Source organism: Panulirus ornatus, chromosome 6, assembly GCF_036320965.1.
Source record: "Panulirus ornatus isolate Po-2019 chromosome 6, ASM3632096v1, whole genome shotgun sequence".
Lineage (NCBI taxonomy): Eukaryota > Metazoa > Arthropoda > Malacostraca > Decapoda > Palinuridae > Panulirus > Panulirus ornatus.
Window position 1 is genome coordinate 1776333 of NC_092229.1, and position 22649 is coordinate 1798981.

A 22649-nucleotide genomic window follows, 5' to 3' on the forward strand; every position below is an offset into this window, starting at 1 on the left:
TTGAAATGTCTAAGGTAAACCATGTAGGGCCTGGATGTGGATAGGGAGATGTGGTTTTGGTGCATTACAGATGACAACTAGAGACTGATTGTGAACAAATGTGACCTATTTTGTCTGTTCTCCTGGCACAATCTCGCTTAAGCAAGAGGATAGTGATGCTGTTTCCTGTGGGGCTTCTTGTTCCCTCCACCTCAGACACATGTATCCTCTTTGTCAATCTTTACTCACTCATTGTCTCCTTGTCCAAACCATTTCACCGGATGCGTTTTTTATTTCGACACATCTCTCTTACCCTTTCAGTACTTGCTCGATGAAACTGCCTTGTACCACATTTTGTCCCAAATATTTCATTTCCAACAACACATCCACGCTCCTCTGTATAACCCTATCTATAGCTCTTGCCTTACAACTATATGATATTGTTGACACTACTATTCCTTCAAACATACCCATTTTTGCTCTCCGGAATAATGTTCTCTCCTTCCATACACACTTCATTGTTCCCATAACCTTCGCCCCCTCCCCCACCCTTTGACTTGCTTCTACTTCCATGGCTCCATTCGCTGCTAAGCCCTTTCTCAGATATCTAAAACATTTCACTTCCTCCAATTTTTCTCCATTCAAACTTACCGTAGCCCATAGTAACTTACAGTTACATAGCAAACCCTCTGGTTTGGTTTCTTAAGGTGTCAAGTGTACAGATATGAAAACTAGGTCTTGTATGGGACTGACAAACCTGTGATGGCTGTAGCTCTACTGAAGTGGGTTAAAACTATAGCTAGATGAGATGAATTGGAATTTTTATTAGGTTATGAAAAGAAATGGAAATATAGAAGGAGTAGGAATTTAAAGGCAGGGATAGAGTAGATGCTTTGACTAGAATACTAAGAGAAAGCTCCACATGGTGTATCAGTTAGTTTCGGCAGAAAATGATGTGATAACAGTAGTTGTTTTAGAATTAAAACATTCTTTTAAGATTGATGATTGATTTACTTGATATTTAAGTGGTATTATCATTACTGTTTCAGTGTTTATGGTTTTTCAGATGATGATGTTGGCTCAGAACATGAAGAGATAACTGGAGGACTGGATGCTGTGGAAGCAGCAGAGAAAGAGGCAGCAACTGGAGAGGAGGAGGAAGATGATGATGATGATGATGATGATGATGATGACTTAGATGCTTCCATTCAGAAAGAAAAGGATGGACTTGGTTCCTCCCGGAGAGGTAAGGGAGGCTCAAAAAAGGGGACATCACGAGGGGGACGTCACAGAGGGCCTGATGATGAGGATGATGATGATGCTCCTCTTGAGACTGATTGGGAGAAAGAACAACCAGAGGATGAAGAAGAAGAAGGACATAAACCTCTGGGTACATATAACTTACCAATTTTTATTTGTGTTACTGTAAGAACTGCAATGCAATATATTCTTGAAGTGTGCTGTATGTGATTACAAAGTTCTATGACTGATTGTTGGCTAAATTAGTGACATATATAAAGTTAAATCCATGTTTATTGCACTGCAGTTCGATTTTATGTTTTCAGTACCAGAAAATGGTGACAGCTACTGTCTTGATAGATTTTCAATTAATTTTTTTCCACCTACTTGCCCTTTCCTGTCACAGTGAGGTAGCACAAGAATCAGATGATTGAGTCTGTCAGGAAAAATTCTTGTTAAGCTGCTCTTGTTCCTCCATTTAGTGAGTTCATAGAGGAGTGGAGGATTTCCAGTCCCATGCTTCCACCGTCATGTTATTCTGATGACACATTGCAGATATTTCTCTATGTATCAATCAGTCAATCTATCTGTATGTCTATGTATATATCTATCTATAGTGCCTCTTCCCTTTGGGAATTCCCTCGGGGTGGCCATGGCAAAAATCTTTGTAACTAATGAACTCCAGTTCTTCTTTGCCATTGTAGATATTTAGGTAGTATTCTCTGTCACATATCTCCAGGGATAGGACTCCACAGTTATGCTGTAGTATTTATCCAATTGAAGCTTAAACTCGTGTAAAACAGGCAAAATCAATTTACTGAACGGGAAGATGAAAGTGCACATGCTGGCAATGGTGTTGATTTTTTGATTAACATGTTTGTAAGTAAAATTTCAATCTTCAGTGATTTATGAGGGTATGGAAACATTTTATGTAATACTTGTAATATATATAGAGCCAGGAAACAGACGAAGAAGGAACCATGCACTCATATACATACACACGTACTTACATTCCCATATACATACATAGACATATGAACATATGCACATATATATACGCACACGTACATAGCCATATACATATGTACATATTCATACTTGCTTGCCTTCATCCATTTCCGTTGCCACCCTGCCCCACAGGAAACAGCATTGCCACCCCCTGCATCAGCAAGGTAGCGGCAGGATAAGACAAAAAGTCCACACTCATTCTCTAGCTGTCATAAGTAATGCACCAAGACCACAGTTCTCAGTCCACATCCAGGCCGCACAAACCTTCCCATGGTTTGCTCCAGACATTTCACATGCCCTGGTTAAGCCCTGTGATGCACGTCGACCCCGGTATACCACATCGTTCCAATTTTTTCTATTCCTTGCAAGCCTCTCACCCTCCTGCATGTTCAGGCCCCAGTCGCTCAAAATCTCTTCCACTCCATCCTTCCACCTCCAGTTTGGTCTCCCACTTCTTGTTCCCTCCACTTCTGACATGTATAACCTATTTTTCGACCTTTCCTTGCTCATTCTCTCCATGTGTCCAAATCATTTCAACACGACCTCTTCTGCTCTTTCAACCATTGCAGCCACACACTTTTTATTACCACACATCTTTCGTACTCTTTCATTACTTACTCAATCAAACCACCTCACACCACATATTATTCTCAGACATTACATTTCCAACACATCCACCCTCCTCTGTACAACCCTATCTGTAGTTTGTGCCTTGTAACCATATAATATTGTTGGAACTAATATTCCTTCAAACATATCCATTTTTGCTCTCTGGGATAACATTCTCTCTTTCCACACATTCTTTATTGCTCCCAGAACCTTCACCCCTTCCTCCATCGTATGACTCGCTTCCAAGTCCATAGTTTCATTCCCTGCCAAGTCCAATCCCAGATATCTTTAACAATTCACTTCCTCCAGTTTTCCTCCATTCAAACTCACATCCCATTTAACTTGTCCCTCAACCCTGCTGAACCTAATAACCTTGCTCTTATTCACATATACTCTCAACTTTCTCATTTTGCACACTTTTCCAAACTCATTCACCAACTTCTGCACTTTCTCACTCGGATCACCCACATGTGTTGTTTCATCGACAAACAACTGACTCACTTCTCAGGTCCTTTCATCCCTAGTAGATTGCATACTTGCCCCTCTCTCCAAAACTCTCACATTTACATACCTAACCACCACATCCATAAACAAATTCAACAACAATGAGGATATCTTGCACCCCTGCCACACACTGACCCTCAGTGGGAACCATTCACTCTCCTCTCATGCCATACACCCTTGATAAAGACTTCTCACTGCTTGTAATAGCTTACCCCCTACACTATATACTCTTAAGACCTTCCACAAAGCATCTGTAGCCATCCTGTCATATGCCTTCTCCAGATTCATAAGTGCTACATTTATTTATTTATTTACTTAATAAATAAATCTGGCAGCGGATGGAACCATGGAAGCGGAAGTGGATCATAGGGTGGGGGAGGGGGCGAAAATCCTAGGAGCCTTGAAGAATGTGCTGAAGTCAAGAACATTATCTCGGAAAGCAAAAATGGGTATGTTTGAAGGAATAGTGGTTCCAACAATGTTGTATGGTTGCGAGGCGTGGGCTATGAATAGAGTTGTGCGCAGGAGGATGGATGTGCTGGAAATGAGATGTTTGAGGACAATGTGTGGTGTGAGGTGGTTTGATCGAGTAAGTAACGTAAGGGTAAGAGAGATGTGTGGAAATAAAAAGAGCGTGGTTGAGAGAGCAGAAGAGGGTGTTTTGAAATGGTTTGGGCACATGGAGAGAATGAGTGAGGAAAGATTGACCAAGAGGATATATGTGTCGGAGGTGGAGGGAACGAGGAGAAGTGGGAGACCAAATTGGAGGTGGAAAGATGGAGTGAAAAAGATTTTGTGTGATCGGGGCCTGAACATGCAGGAGGGTGAAAGGAGGGCAAGGAATAGAGTGAATTGGATTGATGTGGTATACCGGGGTTGACATGCTGTCAGTTGATTGAATCAGGGCAGTTGAAGTGTCTGGGGTAAACCATGGAAAGCTGTGTAGGTATGTATAGTTGCGTGTGGGGACATGTGTATATACATGTGTATGGGGGTGGGTTGGGCCATTTCTTTCGTCTGTTTCCTTGCACTACCTCGCAAACGCAGGAGACAGCAACAAAGCAAAAAAAAAGAAAAAAAAAACAATAAAAAGAGCGTGGTTGAGAGAGCAGGAGAGGGTGTTTTGAAATGGTTTGGGCACATGGAGAGAATGAGTGAGGAAAGATTGACCAAGAGGATATATGTGTCAGAGGTGGAGGGAACGAGGAGAAGTGGGAGACCAAATTGGAGGTGGAAAGATGGGAGTGAAAAAGATTTTGAGTGATCGGGGCCTGAACATGCAGGAGGGTGAAAGGCGGGCAAGGAATAGAGTGAATTAGATCGATGTGGTATACCGGGGTTGACGTGCTGTCAGTGGATTGAATCAGGGCATGTGAAGCGTCTGGGGTAAACCATGGAAAGTTGTGTGGGGCCTGGATGTGGAAAGGGAGCTGTGGTTTCGGGCATTATTGCATGACAGCTAGAGACTGAGTGTAAACGAATGGGGCCTTTGTTGTCTTTTCCTAGCGCTACCTCGCACACATGAGGGGGGAGGGGGATGGTAGTCCATGTGTGGCGAGGTGGCGATGGGAATGAATAAAGGTAGACAGTGTGGATTGTGTGCATGGGTATATATGTATGTGTCTGTGTGTGTATATATATGTGTACATTGAGATGTATAGGTATGTATATTTGCGTGTGTGGATGTGTATGTACATACATGTGTATGGGGGTGGGTTGGGCCATTTCTTTTGTCTGTTTCCTTGCGCTACCTCGCAAACACAGGAGACAGCGATAGAGCAAAATAAATAAAAAAAAATTATTGTACTTGATCACCATTTCCTGTACCAGCGAGGTAGTGCCAGAAAACAGGCGAAGAACAGCCCATCGATTCAAATGCACATATTTTATCTTTATTATACTATGTTGCTGTCTCCCACGTTAGCGAGGTAGCGCAAGGAAACTGACGAAAGAATGGCCCAACCCACCCACATACACCTGTATGTACATACACGTCCACACACGCACATATACATACCTATACATTGCAACGTAAACATATATATTCATACACAGACATATTTATTTATTTATATTTATTTATTTTGCTTTGTCGCTGTCTCCCGCGTTTGCGAGGTAGCGCAAGGAAACAGATGAAAGAAATGGCCCAACCCACCCCATACACATGTATATACATACACGTCCACACACGCAAATATACATACCTATACATCTCAATGTACACATATATATATACACACACAGACACATACCTATATACCCATGCACACAATTCACACTGTCTGCCTTTGTTCATTCCCATCGCCACCTCGCCACACATGGAATACCATCCCCCTCCCCCCTCGTGTGCGAGGTAGCGCTAGGAAAAGACAACAAAGGCCTCATTCGTTCACACTCAGTCTCTAGCTGTCATGTATAATGCACCAAAACCACAGCTCCCTTTCCACATCCAGGCCCAACAGAATTTTCCATGGTTTACCCCAGACACTTCACATGCCCTGGTTTAATTCATTGACAGCACATCGAGCCTGGTATACCACAACGTTCCAATTCACTCTAATCCTCGCATGCTTTTCACCCTTGTCTATGTTTAGGCCTCGATCGTTCAAATCTTTTTCACTCCATGCTTCCACCTCAAAAAATGGGTGTCTCTGTTGTTGATTGGTTGGTAAGGATATTCATTGTATGTATGGACCATGGTGAAGTGCCTGAGCATTGGCGGAATGCATGCATAGTATCATTGTACAAAGGTAAAAGGGATAAAGGTGAGTGTTCACACTACAGAGGCATAAGTTTGTTGAGTATTCCTGGGAAATTATATGGGAGGGTATTGATTGAGAGGGTGAAGTCATGTACAGAGCATCAGACGGGAAGAGCAGTGTGGTTTCTGAAGTGGTAGATGATGTGTAGATCAGGTATGTGCTTTGAAGAATGTGTGTGAGAAATACTTAGAAAAACAGATGGATTTGTATGTAGCATGTATGGATGTGGAGAAGGCATATGATAGAGTTAATAGAGATGCTTTGTGGAAGGTCTTAAGTGTATATGGTGTGGAAGGTAAGCTGCTAGAAGCAGTGAAAAGTTTTTACCAAGGATGTAAGGCATTTGTGTGAGTAGGAAGAGAGGAGAGTGATTCGTTGCTAGTGAATGTCTGTTTGCAGCAAGGGTGGGTGATGTCCCCATGGTTGTTTAATTTGTTTAGGGATTGGGTGGTTAGGGAGGTAAATGCAAGAGTTTTGGAGGCAGAGGCGAGCATGCAGTCTGTTGGGGATGAGAGGGCCTGGGAAGTTAGTCATTTGTTGTTTGCTAATGATACAGCTCTAGTGGCTGATTCAGGTGAGAACTGCAGAAGTTGGTGACTGAGTATGGAAAAATGTGTGAAAGGAGAAAGTTGAGAGTAAATGTGAAAAAAAGCAAGGTTATTAGGAGTGTTAGGGTTGAGGGACAAGTTGATTTGGATGTAAGTATGAATAGAGAAAAATTGGACGAATTGAAGTGTTTTACATATCTGGGAGTGGACTTAGCAGCAGATGGAACCATGGAAACAGAAGTCTGAGTCACAGGGTGGGGGAAGGGGGAGAAGATTTTGCGAGTGATGAAGAATGTGTGGAAGGAGAGAACATTATCTCAAAAGAGCAAAAATGGGTATTTTTGAATGAATAGTAGTTCCAACAATGTTGTTTGGTTGTGAGGCATGGGCTATAGAAAGGTTTGTATGGAGGAGAGTGGATGTGTTGGAAATGAAATGTTTGAGAACAATATATGGTGTGAGGTGATTTGACCAAGTAAGTAATGTAGGGGTAAGAGAGATGAGTGGAAATATAAAGAGTATGTTTGAGAGAGCAGTAGAGAGTGTGTTGAAATGGTTTGTACATATGAAGAGAATGAGCGAGGAAAGATTGACAGGATATGTGTGTCAGAGGTGGATGGAAGAAGGAGAATTGGGGGACCAAATTAGAGTTGGAAGGATTGAGTGAAAAAGATTTTGAACGATTGGGGCCTGAACATACATGAGGATGAAAGTGCAAGGAATAGAGTGAATTAGAATGATGTGGTATACCGGGGTCGATGTGCTGTTAATGGATTGAACAAGGGCATGTGAAATTTCTAGGGTAAACCATGGAAAGGATGGAAAGGTCTGTGGGGCCTGAACGTGGAAAGGGAGCTGTGGTTTCGGTGCATTACACATCATAGCCAGAGATTGAGTGTGAATGAATGTCCCCCCCCCCCCCCCCTTTTTTTTTTTTTGTGCTACCTCCCTGGAGGGTGGGGGATGCAATTTCATGTGTGGCAGGGTGGCGACGGGAATGGGTGAAGGCAGCAAGCATGAATATGTGCATGTGTATATATTTATTTGTCTGTGTTTGTATGTATATGTATACATTGCAATGATATGTATGTATATGTGCATGTATGGGCGTTTATGTATATGCATGTGTATTTGGATGGGTTGGGCCATTCCTCGTCTGTTTCCTTGCACTATTTCGCTAATGCAGGAGATGGCGAATAAGTATAATAAATAAATTTATAAATGCCCGTATTCTCACATATACAAGAGGAAGGTGCAAGAGTTGATAAAGAGGGCAAATGAGAGTTGGGGTGAGGGAGTATCATTAAACTTTAGAGAGAATATAAAGATGTTTTGGAAGGAGGTAAATAACATGCGTAAGGCAAGAGAGCAAATGGGAACATCGGTGAAGGGGGTAAAGGTGTGATGGAATAACGGGCATTGATGAATTGAGGAGGAGTGGAGTGAGTGTTTTGAAGGTTTGTTGAATGTGTGTGATGATAGATTGGCAGATATAGGGTGTTTTGGTCGGGGTGGTATGCCAAGGGGTGGTATGTCAGGGAGAATGGTTGGATGAAGAGAGAAGAGGCAGTGAAAGCTTGAGGAAGATGAAATCCAGCAAGGCAGTGGGTTTGGATGATATTGCAATAGAATTTAGTAAGAAGGTGGGTGACTGTGTTGTTGATTGGTTGGTAAGGATATTCATTTTATGTATGGATCATGGTGAAGTGCCTGAGCATTGGCTGAAAGCATGCCTAGTGCCGCGGTACAAAGGAAAGGGGATGAAGGTGAGTGTTCAGAATGCAGAGGCATAAGTTTGTTGAGTATTCCTTGGATTTTGTATGGGAGGGTATTGATTGAGAGGGTGAAGTCATGTACAGAGCATCAGATTGGGGAAGAGCATTGTGGTTTCAGAGGTGGTAGATGATGTGTTGATCAGATGTTTGCTTTGAAGAATGTATGTGAGAAATACGTAGAAAAACGGATGGATTTGTATGTAGCATTTATGGATGTGGAGAAGACATATGATAACATTGATAGAGATGCTTTGTGGAAGGTCTTAAGAGTATATGGTGTGGGAGGTAAGCTGCTAGAAGCAGTGAAAAGTTTTTACCAAGTCTGTAAGGAACATGTATGAATTGGAAGAGAGGAGATTGATTGGTTCCCAGTGAAGGTTGGTCTGTGGTAGGGATGTGTGATGTTCCCATGTTTGTTTAATTTGTTTATGGATGAGCTGGTTAGGGAGGTAAATGCAAGTTTTGGTGAGAGGGGCTAGTGTGCAGTGTGTTAGGGATGAGAGAGACTGGGAAGCAAGTCATTTGTTGTTTGCTGATGATACAGCTCTGGTGGTTGATTTGAGTGAGAAACTGCAAAAGTTGGTGACCAAGTTTGGAAAAGTGTGTGAAAGGAGAAAGCTGAGAGTAAATGTGAATAGGAGCAACATTAATGATTAGATGCAGTAGGGTTAAGGGACAAGTAAATTGGGATGTAAGTTTGAATAGAGAAAAATTGGAGGAAGTGAAGTGTTTTAGATATCTGGGAGTGAACTTAGCAGCAAATGGAAATATGAAAGCAGAAGTGAGTCACAGGGTGGGGGAGAGGGTGAACGTTCTGGGAGCAGTGAGGAATGTGTGGAAGGAGAGAAAGTAATCCCAGAGGAAAAATGGGTATATTTGAAGGATTAGTAGTTCCAACAATATTATATGGTTGCGAGGCATGGGTTATAAATAGGGCTGTACAGAGGAGGGTGGATGCGATGGAAATGAAACATTTAAGGACAGTATATGGTGTGAGGTGGTTTCATCGAGTTATGTAATGAAAAGGTAAGAGAGATGTGTGGAAATAAGAAAGTGTGTGGTTGAGAGAGTAGAAGAGGTTGTGTTGAAATGGTTTGGACATATGGAGAGAATGAGTGAGGAAAGATTGACAGAGAGGATATATGTGTCATAGGTGGAGAGGAGAAGTGAGAGACCAAATTGGAGGTGGAAGGATGTAGTGAAAAAAGATTTTGAGGGATTGGGGCTTGAACATAAGGAAGGTGGAAGGCATGCAAGGAATAGAGTGAATTGGAATGATGTGGTATACTAGTGTCGACGTGCTGTCAATGGACTGAACCTGGGCATGTGAAATGTGTGAGATAAAACTTGGAAAGTTTTGTGGGGACTGGATATGGATAGGAAGCTTTGTTTTTGGTGTATTACTCATGATAGCTAGACTGAGTGTGAACGACTGTGGCCTTTTTTGTCTGTTTTCCTAGCACTACTTCAATGAAGAGGGGTAGTGATGCTGTTTTTCTGTGGGGTGGGGTAGTGCCAGGAATGGATTGAAGGCAAGCTAATATGTGTATGTGTATATACAGTGTCGGTGGAAAGACATGACACCTACAATGAAAACGAACACCAAGTATGGGAAATAGGGAAAAAAGAATGATCAAACAGGGGATTTTTATTCATCCTAATACTTTGGGATATCTCCTCTGAGCTTCTTAACTTCTTCAAGACAGTCTGGCATGCTCCTGGCCAAGGATCTGAAGTATTCTTTGTCATTATTTTTCCACACCTTGGTGATCGCCTCTTTAAGGCGTGGGACGGACATCGTCTGGATAAGGGATAACTCATGCTTGATGTGTGCCCAGGCATTCTTAATCGGGTTGAGATCTGGGGAATTTCTCAGCCACTCAAGCACTTTGATGTTTGTGTCCTCCAGCTACTTTTTGATGTGGTCTGAGCCATGACAAGGGGCCCTGTCATGCATGAACATGCCTTCGGGCTGATGAAGGTCATAGAAATGGTGCATGTGATCCTTCAGCACATCCAAATAATTTGCAGCATGCATTGTCTCGTTTTTAGGGAGAAAAAATAAGTCCCCAGCTCCGTTGGCGCCACTGAAAATTCCCCAAAGCATCACTGAAGGAGGGTGTTTGACGACTTTTGCGGTGTATCTAGGATGGTAGCGGTTGGAGTTTGGGCTTCGGCGGCAGTGCTTAACACAAACACATACTGGCTTGAAGGTCGATTCATTGGAGAAACAGGTCTGCATCCATTGCTCTGGGATCCAGTCTTAGTATCTTCGTGCAAATTGAAGTCTACGGTGCTTCATGCCATCTGTTACAAGTGGCTTCACTGCTACGTGTCGTGATGGGAGGAGGAGGTGACGCTGCAAGCGTTCGCGAATGGTGCGGGTTGCAACATTTCCTAGCAGCTCAGAGTACATTTTCTTGAGTTCTGTGGACGTAATAAACGGGTTTTCCAACACTTCACGCCGTAGGATGTTGTCTGTCTTCTGAGAGGTTTTTCTTGGCCTTCCAGAGCGTGGCTTAGGGGCCGGAACCTGGTTGGGGGCAAGCGCCCTGCCTGCAGCGAGAAGCCTCAAGAAGGTCGACCGAGAACGACCAACTCGGGCACAGATATCTTTAATGAGGACGTTTTCCTCCCTCAAAGCGAGGATACGGGACCTCTCCTTCGACATCATGGTTCGACCCATATTTACTGATGTGGGGCACTGTGGGGACACAAAATGGCGTTGGGCGGTATCTGGGAGGTAGCACAGGCAGGAGTGCTAAAATGATATGACCACACACCGCAGAGTTTTCAGGCAACTGGGGCAGTCAGTCGCCATGGGCTACGCTCGAGGAGTGAAAACATGCCAGATGTTGCCAGAGAGTGCCACCACTAACATAAGGTGGTTTGTGGTGGTCTTTTTTAAGTCATATTTTCCATTGCGTTTCAATGGGGTGTGTCATTTCTTTCCACCGACACTGTATGTGTATATCTTGCATGTGTATGTATGTGTATGTCTTGTATGTATATGTGTATATGTTGATATGTATACGTATGTATATGTCCTTGTATGGCATTTATGTATATATGTATATGAATGGATGGTTCATTCTTCGTTTGTTTCCTGGCGCCACCTCACTGATGTTGGAAAAAGCGATCAAGTATAATAAAGAAATGAATAGAAATAATGTTTGTAGCATACAGCTAACATAAAAACAGAAAAAACTTGCTCAGCAATATTCTTCTTGCTACCACACCACTCACTACCTTTCCTTATGCTGCATTTTCCCTCAGTTATTTTATATCCACCACATCCACTCTTTTCTTCACCTTTTGTTGTAGGGTCCATGCCTTTCATGACATCAGACATGCCTATCTCTGGACCTCACTCACTTCCAAGGATTTTAGACTCCTCTCTCACCCAATGGCAAACTTTTCTTCATGGTTCCATCTGCTGCCATGTTCTCTTTCAGGTATCTGAAACATGCTTTTCCTCTACATTCTCCCAATTCAAATTCACACTCTGACCAACTTGTCTTGCTTCCCTCAAAACTAATTAACTTTCCATATTTTAACATGAACGCTCAATTTTCTCCTTTCACTCACACTTCCAAACTCTGACACTATCTTCTCCAGTTTCCGTTTTGATTCTGATCTGAGCTATGCCATCAGGCAGTGCAAACCTGTTCCTTTTTCATAATCCTTTGCATTCACCTACCTCATGGCCTCATCCTGAAATAGATTAAGTAGTCATCATGACATCAGACACCACTGCTGTAGATCAACCTTCACATCAAGCCACTTGCCCTCCTCGTTTCTTACTTGCACACATCTTACTCTCTTGATAGAAATGCTTCGCTGTTTCTCGTAGCTTTTGTCTTGGACTGTATATTTTTTACACTTTCCTCATAGCTTTTCTGTGTATCTTAGTCAGACAGTTTCTCTAAATCCATAAATGTCACTGACAATTTCTCTTTCTTTTAAGTATTTTTCTGAGAGAGTCTTCAAAGCAAATGTCTTATCTACACATTCTTCAGCACTCTTGAAACCACTTTTTTCCATTTCACTTGAAACATATTTATATTTCCCTTGTGATATGTTGAATGATATATAACATTGGGGATGGGTCTGATCTGTCTCAGGGATTGGCAAAGTTGATGATGATAGGTCAGAGAAAAAGGGCACCTTCCCATTTTTTATAATAAGTATGTTTGATCCTTTTGCTTGTGTCTCACAAAAGATTTTTTGTTCACAACAGAGTACAGAAAAACAGTTATGCTACCCAGGATCTTCATCTATATCAGGATACACGTGCCTATACATCTGAAATAGTAGTTGATTTGCTGAAAGTTACTAACAATTTGGACAAAAAAGACAAGGTGTTAAGATATTGTTTTCTAGTACAGAAAAACAGTTATGCTACCCAGGATCTTCATCTATGTCGGTATACACATGCCTATACATCTAAAATACTAGTTGATTTGCTGAATGTTACTAACAGTTTGGACAAAAAAGACAAGGTGTTAAGATATTGTTTTCTAGTATTAGTGAAAGAAGTACATATACAAGTGAAGATATGCAGATAAAAGTGAGCTAACATACCCATATATAGAAAGTTCTATGGCTGAAATATATTTGTAGATCCTATGGAGGGATGGTACTGGAAGGGTGTAGGAAGTCTGTATTCGAATTTTGTTTCTTGATATGCATGTAAATACATGTGTAAAGTGAGATATATGGAATCAAGTGAATTGATATATGTGTAGCATAGTACTGAAATATACATGTACTGTACCCAGAGTAATGGAGGAGAGTGTGTTCATCTAAATTTTTTGTTTCCCATTATAAATTGAAATACATGTAAAAGGTTAGGTACAAAGAAAAGTTAACATTACTTGTATAACATTAGTTCAGTGGTGGAGTATATTCGTAGATTCTGGAGAAGTGGTGTAGGGTGCTTTGCATTAACCTTTGTCACAGCCTGTGGTGTTTCTGTGTTGCCATCCATCTGCTTATGTTTGAGAAGTGACACCTGGTAGTATAGATTCTAAAGGAGTGGTAGAGGGGGCTTTGCATTAACCATTGTCACAGCCTGTGGTGATACTGTGTCGCCATCTAGCTACCTTATGCACGAGAAGTGAGCAAGGTTACACCCAGTACTTGTACAAATGTCTCATTAGTGGACTGTAAAAGAAAAGGCCTGCTGAGATAGTGCTGCTATTACATCTCCCAGTTCTCTCAAGACAGCCAGTTGTGTATGCATTTTGGTTTTTAAGGGTTGACATTGGAGATCATTTCCCAGTTACTGTTTGATGTAAGTATGTTTAACTTCATATTCACTTGCATATTTTTGATGGTGTTGCTGGACTTGCATCTACCTATCAGTGGTTACACTGTGAGTGAAGAGTCACTTTGGCGAGGCTGTATGATCATCTGTTGAAGAGAGGGAGTACAGTTGTTTTGAAAGACTTGTAATTGCAAATGAGTCCATAATATCTCTACTACTGGAAGTAGCACAGCTTTGGAGCTGCAGGATTCTCTGGAAAAAGGGTCCTAGATTAAAACTTCTTTTTAGAAAGAGGTCTTAGGGCTGTTATAGATAATATTATAGATAAGATATTTTCCTTGAGGATAGTGGAGAAAGATTACTTCCCACGTATTCCTTGCATGTTGTTGAAGATGACTAAATGGGGTGGGAGCTGGGGCTGGAAACTAATCCCTTCTTGTAACTCTGTTTCTGTTTATAAAACTTTGAGCAAGAGGAGTCAAGCAAGGAGTTCCTCCTTCTTGAAGGCTAAAGTGGAGTGCCTGAATATGTTAGATTTAAAAAAGGTAAGTGGAAGGGAGAGAGAGGTGCTGTATTTTAGGAGAGGAATCTGGATGTTCTAGATCTGGGTGAAGAAAAGAAATGCTGAAAGATAAGGGGAAGAATAGTTTAGGAGTATCTTAGGGGTAAAGTCAGGGCATAGTGTGAAGGTTAGAGTTGAGAAAGGAGTAGCATTTCTGCTGAAGGAGGAGTTATGGGAATATGTGAAAGAATGAAAAGTGAGGTGCAGACTTGTGTTTGTAGAAATGAAATTGGATTATGAGAGGTGGAAGATTATTAGTGCTTTTGCTGATGGACACAATAGAAAGGGGAGAAAAGCGCATTTTGGAAGGAGCCGAGTGAGTGTATCTGCTTTTTTGAAGTGAGAGATCAGATACTAATAATAGGTGATAAGGTTGCAGAAATGGTTAATGTGGAAGGTGAAGCTGTAAATGTGGGGGCATAGGGCTACCCACTGATGGAATGAAAATGAATATTTTGTGGAGGTGTGTTCAGTAAACAGACTGATGAATGGAAATATTTGATTTAGAAAGAGGGCCATATATGAGTTTACATGGTGAATAGGGTAGATGGTAAATAGCATTATTGGATTACATATTAATTGATAGGCATTTAGGAGGGATAGATTTTGATGTGAATACATTGGGGAGACAGCTGAAGGGATGTCTGATCATTACTTGGTGGAGGAGAAGATGAAGATACAGAGTACATAGAGAGGCTTTAGGAAAAAGGAAATGATATGAGTTATAAGAGTCTGGTGAATTGATTGATCATAGTAGAGGCATGTGTGAAGATATATCAGGAGAGATAAGGTATTGAATGATGAAAGGTGATAGAAAATGAAGCTTGAGGAATGGGAGGTATTTTTTTGCTGCTAGTGAAGAAGTCAGGTGTATGGGTGTTACTTAGGGAAGAAGTGGAAGAGATTGGAAGACGTACAAGAGAAAGTGGCTGGAGGTTAGTTGAAAGGAGCATGGTTTAAAAAAGAGGGCATGATAATTGAGGATGAGCGAGTATCAGCATATTAGCTAAGTGAGGAAGGGGGTAAAAGTGTTAGGAAAACAAGATAACAAATGGGAACATAATAGGAAGAAAGTGGAGGATTGGGAACAGGCAGAGATGAGGTGAAGAGATGGAGTGAGTACTTTGAAGGATTGCTGAATGTGTTTAATGATAGAGTGGCAGATTTGTGTTTAATGAGAAGAGTGGCAGATTTGGGTATATGGGTGGGTTAGGTATGTGAAGTGGGAGAGTCATGGTAAGTGGTTTGATGAAATGGGAAAGGTTTGTGAAAGCTATACCTAAGATGAAATGTCGCAAAGGGGGCGGAGTGGATGGAATTGCAATTGAATTTCTTCAGAAAGTAGATTACTTGTGTTGCCAGTTAGGATTTTCACTATGTGTGCATCATAGTGAGGTGCCTGAGGATTGGCAGGATGCCTTTAGAGAGCATTCATAGCAGCTAAGAGACACCATGGAAAGGTCTGTGGGAACTGGTTGTGGACAGAGGGCCATGGTTTTGATGCATTACTGACAAGACAGTGATGCAAATGATGGAGGCCATATCTTCTATTCTTGGTACTACCTTACAAATGTGGGGAATGTCATGGTAACAACTATGAAAAAGAAAATATTGATAAGTGCTTCAATATCCTTTCCAGGTATGTTGCCATGACTGAAATATCAGGTTCCGGAAGCATACTTCATAATTGGTGATTGTTGCTCAGTATTAAAGAGCAATAGTCTTTGTTGCCATTTAGGAGGGTATGGTTATTTATATTTCATTTATGTAATATGTTGAGTAGTAAAGAACATTCATGATGGATTGCCATGTAAGGAACAACTTTTGGAGTTAGCCTTGCACCAAATATCAACTACATTTTTGAGAGAGAGAGAGAGAGAGAGAGAGAGAGAGAGAGAGAGAGAGAGAGAGAGAGAGAGAGAGAGAGAGAGAGAGAGAGAGAGAAGTTTTTAGTCAGTTGTGTAGATATAATTAGCAGTGTATCTGATTGATGTTGGCTCTCCTTGTCTTCACATTTTAGTTCCCAGCATGCTTTCTGAGGGTGAAAAGGCTGGAGTTGCTAAGAAACCTCTTGAATTAAGAAATAATCTTTTAGGGAGGAGTGCTCTTATTCCTTGTTTTAGAAAGGGTTAGATGTGCTGGAAATGATATGCGAGAGAACAATACATGGTGTGTGTAAATAATCATTCAAAAAAGTGACCTTGTTAGAGAAATTTGGTATTGAGTTTAGTCTGATTGAGATAGCCAGCCATCCAGAGTGTGCTGAAATGGTTTGGACATAGTTGTTGGCAATTGCCACCCCTTTGAGGGAGTTCTGGGTGAAAACAGGCATCAGAGATATAGATAGTAGATAGATAGATAGTGGATGAGTGCAGAGAGAATGAAAGAGGATCTGTGTGTCAGAATTAGTGGGATCAAGGGGAAGGAATAGACTGAGGAGCTGGAAGGATGGAATGAAGGAGGCATGGAATGGAGGTATTTTTTTTTATATCTGTGAAGTGACATTGGGTAGAATCATTTGGATTGATGTGGTATGTGGGCTTAACATTGGCATATGAACTGATTTTTTTAAACTGAAGTATTGGGGCTCAGTTGTGGATGATAGTCTGTGGTTTTTGTACGTTATACTTGACATGTATGATATACATGTATTTTGTATACTTTGTGCAGTTAAGGTGATTGTTTCTGATACTACCGAGATAAAGCAGGAAGGATATTCAGGCTCATGAAAAAATACGTAATGTTCTTGGCATATGACAGTAGGGAATTATCATTAAAGTGCAAAACTTTATACAATGAGTTGAATTAGATTGAGTTTGATACCGCATTGACTAAGATTGTTTCTAGAAAGTGAAGTAATGTATTTATTTTTACAGGGACAGAGTATGTGCGTCGCATTGAAGCATACTTTTGCAGCCTTTGCAGTAAAATCATACGTGCAGATTCTTCTTTGGGTTCACGGGCTGTCCAGCGTCACTGTCGTTCTTTTAATCATCTTTCACATTATTGGGACCACCATCCAGCACCACATCAGGTTAGTCCAAAGAATTGTTTGATTACCACAGACAGTGCCCAGTCATAGTTTTTTTTTTTTTCGCTGTTTCCCGGGTTTGCGAGGTAGCGCAAGGAAACAGACGAAGAAATGGCCCAACCCACCCCCATACACATGTATATACATACGTCCACACACGCAAAATATACATACCTACACAGCTTTCCATGGTTTACCCCAGACGCTTCACATGCCCTGATTCAATCCACTGACAGCACGTCAACCCCGGTATACCACATCGATCCAATTCACTCTATTCCTTGCCCTCCTTTCACCCTCCTGCATGTTCAGGCCCCGATCACACAAAATCTTTTTCACTCCATCTTTCCACCTCCAATTTGGTCTCCCACTTCTCCTCATTCCCTCCACCTCCGACACATATATCCTCTTGGTCAACCTTTCCTCACTCATTCTCTCCATGTGCCCAAACCATTTCAAAACACCCTCTTCTGCTCTCTCAACCACGCTCTTTTTATTTCCACACATCTCTCTTACCCTTACGTTACTTACTCGATCAAACCACCTCACACCACACATTGTCCTCAAACATCTCATTTCCAGCACATCCATCCTCCTGCGCACAACTCTATCCATAGCCCATGCCTCGCAACCATACAACATTGTTGGAACCACTATTCCTTCAAACATACCCATTTTTGCTTTCCGAGATAATGTTCTCGCCTTCCACACATTCTTCAAGGCTCCCAGAATTTTCGCCCCCTCCCCCACCCTATGATCCACTTCTGCTTCCATGGTTCCATCTGCTGTCAGATCCACTCCCAGATATCTAAAACACTTTACTTCCTCCAGTTTTTCTCCATTCAAACTTACCTCCCAATTGACTTGACCCTCAACCCTACTGTACCTAATAACCTTGCTCTTATTCACATTTACTCTTAACTTTCTTCTTTCACACACTTTACCAAACTCAGTCACCAGCTTCTGCAGTTTCTCACATGAATCAGCCACCAGCGCTGTATCATCAGCGAACAACAACTGACTCACTTCCCAAGCTCTCTCATCCCCAACAGACTTCATACTTGCCCCTCTTTCCAAAACTCTTGCATTCACCTCCCTAACAACCCCATCCATAAACAAATTAAACAACCATGGAGACATCACACACCCCTGCCGCAAACCTACATTCACTGAGAACCAATCACTTTCCTCTCTTCCTACATGTACACATGCCTTACATCCTCGATAAAAACTTTTCACTGCTTCTAACAACTTGCCTCCCACACCATATATTCTTAATACCTTCCACAGAGCATCTCTATCAACTCTATCATATGCCTTCTCCAGATCCATAAATGCTACATACAAATCCATTTGCTTTTCTAAGTATTTCTCACATACATTCTTCAAAGCAAACACCTGATCCACACATCCTCTACCACTTCTGAAACCACACTGCTCTTCCCCAATCTGATGCTCTGTACATGCCTTCACCCTCTCAATCAATATCCTCCCATATAATTTACCAGGAATACTCAACAAACTTATACCTCTGTAATTTGAGCACTCACTCTTATCCCCTTTGCCTTTGTACGGTGGCACTATGCACGCATTCCGCCAATCCTCAGGCACCTCATCATGAGTCATACATACATTAAATAACCTTACCAACCAGTCAATAATACAGTCACCCCCTTTTTTAATAAATTCCACTGCAATACCATCCAAACCTGCTGCCTTGCCGGCTTTCATCTTCCGCAAAGCTTTTACTACCTCTTTTCTGTTTACCAAATCATTTTCCCTAACCCTCTCACTTTGCACACCACCTCGACCAAAACACCCTATATCTGCCACTCTATCATCAAACACATTCAACAAACCTTCAAAATACTCACTCCATCTCCTTCTCACATCACCACTACTTGTTATCACCTCCCCATTTGCGCCCTTCACTGAAGTTCCCATTTGCTCCCTTGTCTTACGCACTTTATTTACCTCCTTCCAGAACATCTTTTTATTCTCCCTAAAATTTAATGATACTCTTTCATCCCAACTCTCATTTGCCCTCTTTTTCACCTCTTGCACCTTTCTCTTGACCTCCTGTCTCTTTCTTTTATACATCTCCCACTCAATTGCATTTTTTCCCTGCAAAAATCGTCCAAATGCCTCTCTCTTCTCTTTCACTAATAATCTTACTTCTTCATCCCACCACTCACTACCCTTTCTAATCAACCCACCTCCCACTCTTCTCATGCCACAAGCATCTTTTGCGCAATCCATCACTGATTCCCTAAATACATCCCATTCCTCCCCCACTCCCCTTACTTCCATTGTTCTCACCTTTTTCCATTCTGTACTCAGTCTCTCCTGGTACTTCCTCACACAAGTCTTCTTCCCAAGCTCACTTACTCTCACCACGCTCTTCACCCCAACATTCACTCTTCTTTTCTGAATAGTATTTACACACATTAAAGAAGTATCTTCCCTTATGGGTCTGATGAATTTGGAAACAATCAATACGATTCATGTTGTTTTGATAGGGTTGGGAAGCATGAATTTGACAATTTTTCTAATGTTCATGGTACCCCTTTTTATAGTTTTTCTGTCAAAATCTGAAATCAGTATAACATTTGTTATGGTAAAAGACGAAATGATGCTGAAACACTTCTGGTCCCAAGCATTTCAGATAAGGAATACTCAACCTGTTTATGATAAATAATAAATAGGTTGAGTATAAGGAATACTCAACCTGTTTATGATAAATAATAAATAGGTTGAGTATTCTTTATCTGAAATGCTTGGGACCAGAAGTGTTTCAGAATTTGAATTTTTTAGGATTTTTGGAATATTTGCATATACATAATGAGATATCTTGGGGATTGGGCCCAGGCCTAAACACTAAATCCATTTATGTTTCATATGCACCTTATACACTTACCCAAAAGGTAATTTGTACAATATTTTCAGTAATTTTGCTCATGAAACCAAGTTTGTGTGGTGCTGAACCTTCAGAAAGCAAAGGTGTCACAACCTCAGCTGCCCATGTGGACAACCTGTGGTTGTTTGGCATCACCTTCATCCTGACTGAATTTGTATGCTACTGATAAACAATCATTTTCTTTTACGTCTAAATACTTAATAGTAAAAGAAATATTGAATACCATTGATACAGTGAAAAAAGAAGTGTTTAGGGTAACTAAAGAGCTTAGTAACATCAGCAGCATACCTGTATTGACTGTTAAACAATGACAGCAACAAACAACTGTATGTTTTCAGTTTCCATCTATGTTTGTGCTGTGATTAAAAGGATACAGTACTTTCTAATTTATTTTTTAGGTTTTATTTGAGATATAAAAACAAATAAGCATTTGATTAATGATAATTAAAGGTAGCTGTAAATGTAATGAAGATGAAGAATTTCAATGCAATAATGTTGCTGTTCATGTTACACTCAGACATGGCATTTTTAGGTAATGAGATTCAGATTTCACATGAAAATGATGTTTTGAACCTGCCAAAAAGAAAAACTTTATCTCTGCTAACAAAAGATGAAAAATAGAGCAACAAATACTAGAACTACATACGGCCTGAGAAACTTGAAGGGGAGGGTACATTACTGTTCACATCAGGAAGTGGGTCCTCTTGGGATGAGAAGGCATTGTGCTGGATGGCTTTTTTGAATGTTTCCTTTGGAGTCATTTGCCTCATTAACAATTGTTTTTGTCTTAGAATTCTCTCTGATGTTATAAACTGATATGATTTCTTGTTCTGTTATGAATGCACACTTCTCTAGTCCTTCATTAAGTTGATTTTATAAACTAATGTGATTTCTTGTTCTGTTATTAATGCACGCTTCTCTTGTCCTTCAATAAGTCCATCACACATTTTCACCCTGTTTTCTATAGGCACTTTTTTTGCAGTGTTAACAAAGTCATTCTCATCTATCACAGTCACCTTGATTCAGAACCATTTCAACTATTTCACTGTTATCCATGGGGTATCTGGAGACCTTTTTGACATTTTCAACAATATCTTTGTGGTTGTACCTTAGAGCAGAGAATAAGCAAAAAACACAGTGAGTAATGCATGTTGGTCTGGTGGTGACAGTGGTTTGTAACAAACTGGTGCCATCAGAGCATCAGAGCCCAGCATGGGCAAGTGAGGTCAAGTGTGGAATTTTCCACTTGTAATGTCAGATTTTGGAGAATTTTGGACATGAGACTTATGGATTAGGGATGCTCAACCTGTTTTACATTACCTTAAAAGCCGAACTACCAATGTGAGGCCAGACAAATAGGCACTTCTTAAATTCCTTCATATTTGTTGTTATGCTGTTTCACATGAAAAGTGGTAAGATACTTTTTATACAATGTTCATGCAAATAATTGTGTTCTCTGTCTAAAGCAGCTGTTTTGATTTTCATGTGTGCTTTGTATAGAATCCTAACATGAAAAATTAGCTACTCTGTCACTCATATCTATTTGTTTATTCTCATGGCTTCCATTTACTTTTATCTATCATCTCATGAAATTTACCATTGCATAGAGAACTATGCTCGCTCCCGTATTGATTGTCTTTCTTATATTTAACAGTTTATAGCATTTAATGCATACAGCACCATGATTATTCTGGCTGTCTCAAAGACTTTGGACCATGCCTCGCAACCACTATTCCTTCAAACTTATCCATTTTTGCTCTCTGAGATAATGTTCTCACCTTTCACACATTCTTCAACGATCCCAGAACCTTTACCCTCTCCCCCACTGTGACTCACTTCTGCTTCCATGGTTCCATCCACTGCTAAGTCCACTCCCAGACATATAAAAACACTTCTTCCTCCAGTTTTCTCCATTCAAACTTACCTCCCAATTAACTTGTCCCTCAACCCTACTGAATCGAATAACCTTGCTGTCATTCACATTTACTCTCAGCTCTGTTCTTTCACACACTTTACCAAACTCAGTCCCCAACTTCTGCATTTTCTCACCCGAATCATCCACCAGCCCTGTATCATCATTGAACAACCTCAGACTCACTTCCCAAGCCCTGTCATCCAGAACCAACTGCATACTTGCCCCTCTCTCCAAAACTCTTGCATTCACCTCCCTAACCACCCCATCCATTTACAAACAAAACAACCATGGAGACATCACGCACCGCTACCGCAAACCGACATTCACTGGAAATCAATCACTTTCCTCTCTTTCTTCTCGTGCACATCCCTTACATCCTTGGTAAAAACTTTTCACTGCTTCTAGCAACTTACCTCCAACACCATATACTATTAAAACCTCCCACAAAGCATCTCTCTCATCACTGTCATATTCCTTCTCCAGATCCATAAATGCTATGTACAAATCAGTCTGTTTCCAAGTACAAAGAGT

The 22649-nt window shown here is 41.0% G+C and overlaps 1 protein-coding gene and 1 long non-coding RNA gene across 4 annotated transcripts in view; one reads left to right on the top strand and one right to left on the bottom strand.

The window, feature by feature from the left end:
- LOC139748990 (uncharacterized) overlaps nt 1-22649 on the top strand; it is a 60635-nt gene that overhangs the window by 18781 nt on the left and 19205 nt on the right. For 2 of the 3 annotated variants that reach the window (XM_071662346.1, XM_071662345.1), the window contains exons 5-6: nt 1046-1369; nt 17132-17289. In XM_071662346.1, coding sequence (XP_071518447.1) covers nt 1046-1369; nt 17132-17289 — 482 coding nt within the window. The remainder of the gene's footprint in view (nt 1-1045; nt 1370-17131; nt 17290-22649) is intronic. The other variant, XM_071662347.1, reaches the window with a different exon arrangement.
- The window catches only part of LOC139748992 (uncharacterized), a 90913-nt gene continuing 88278 nt past the window's right edge, over nt 20015-22649 (bottom strand). Inside the window, exon 5 of the long non-coding RNA XR_011712859.1 lies at nt 20015-21311. This is a non-coding gene — a long non-coding RNA (uncharacterized lncRNA). The remainder of the gene's footprint in view (nt 21312-22649) is intronic.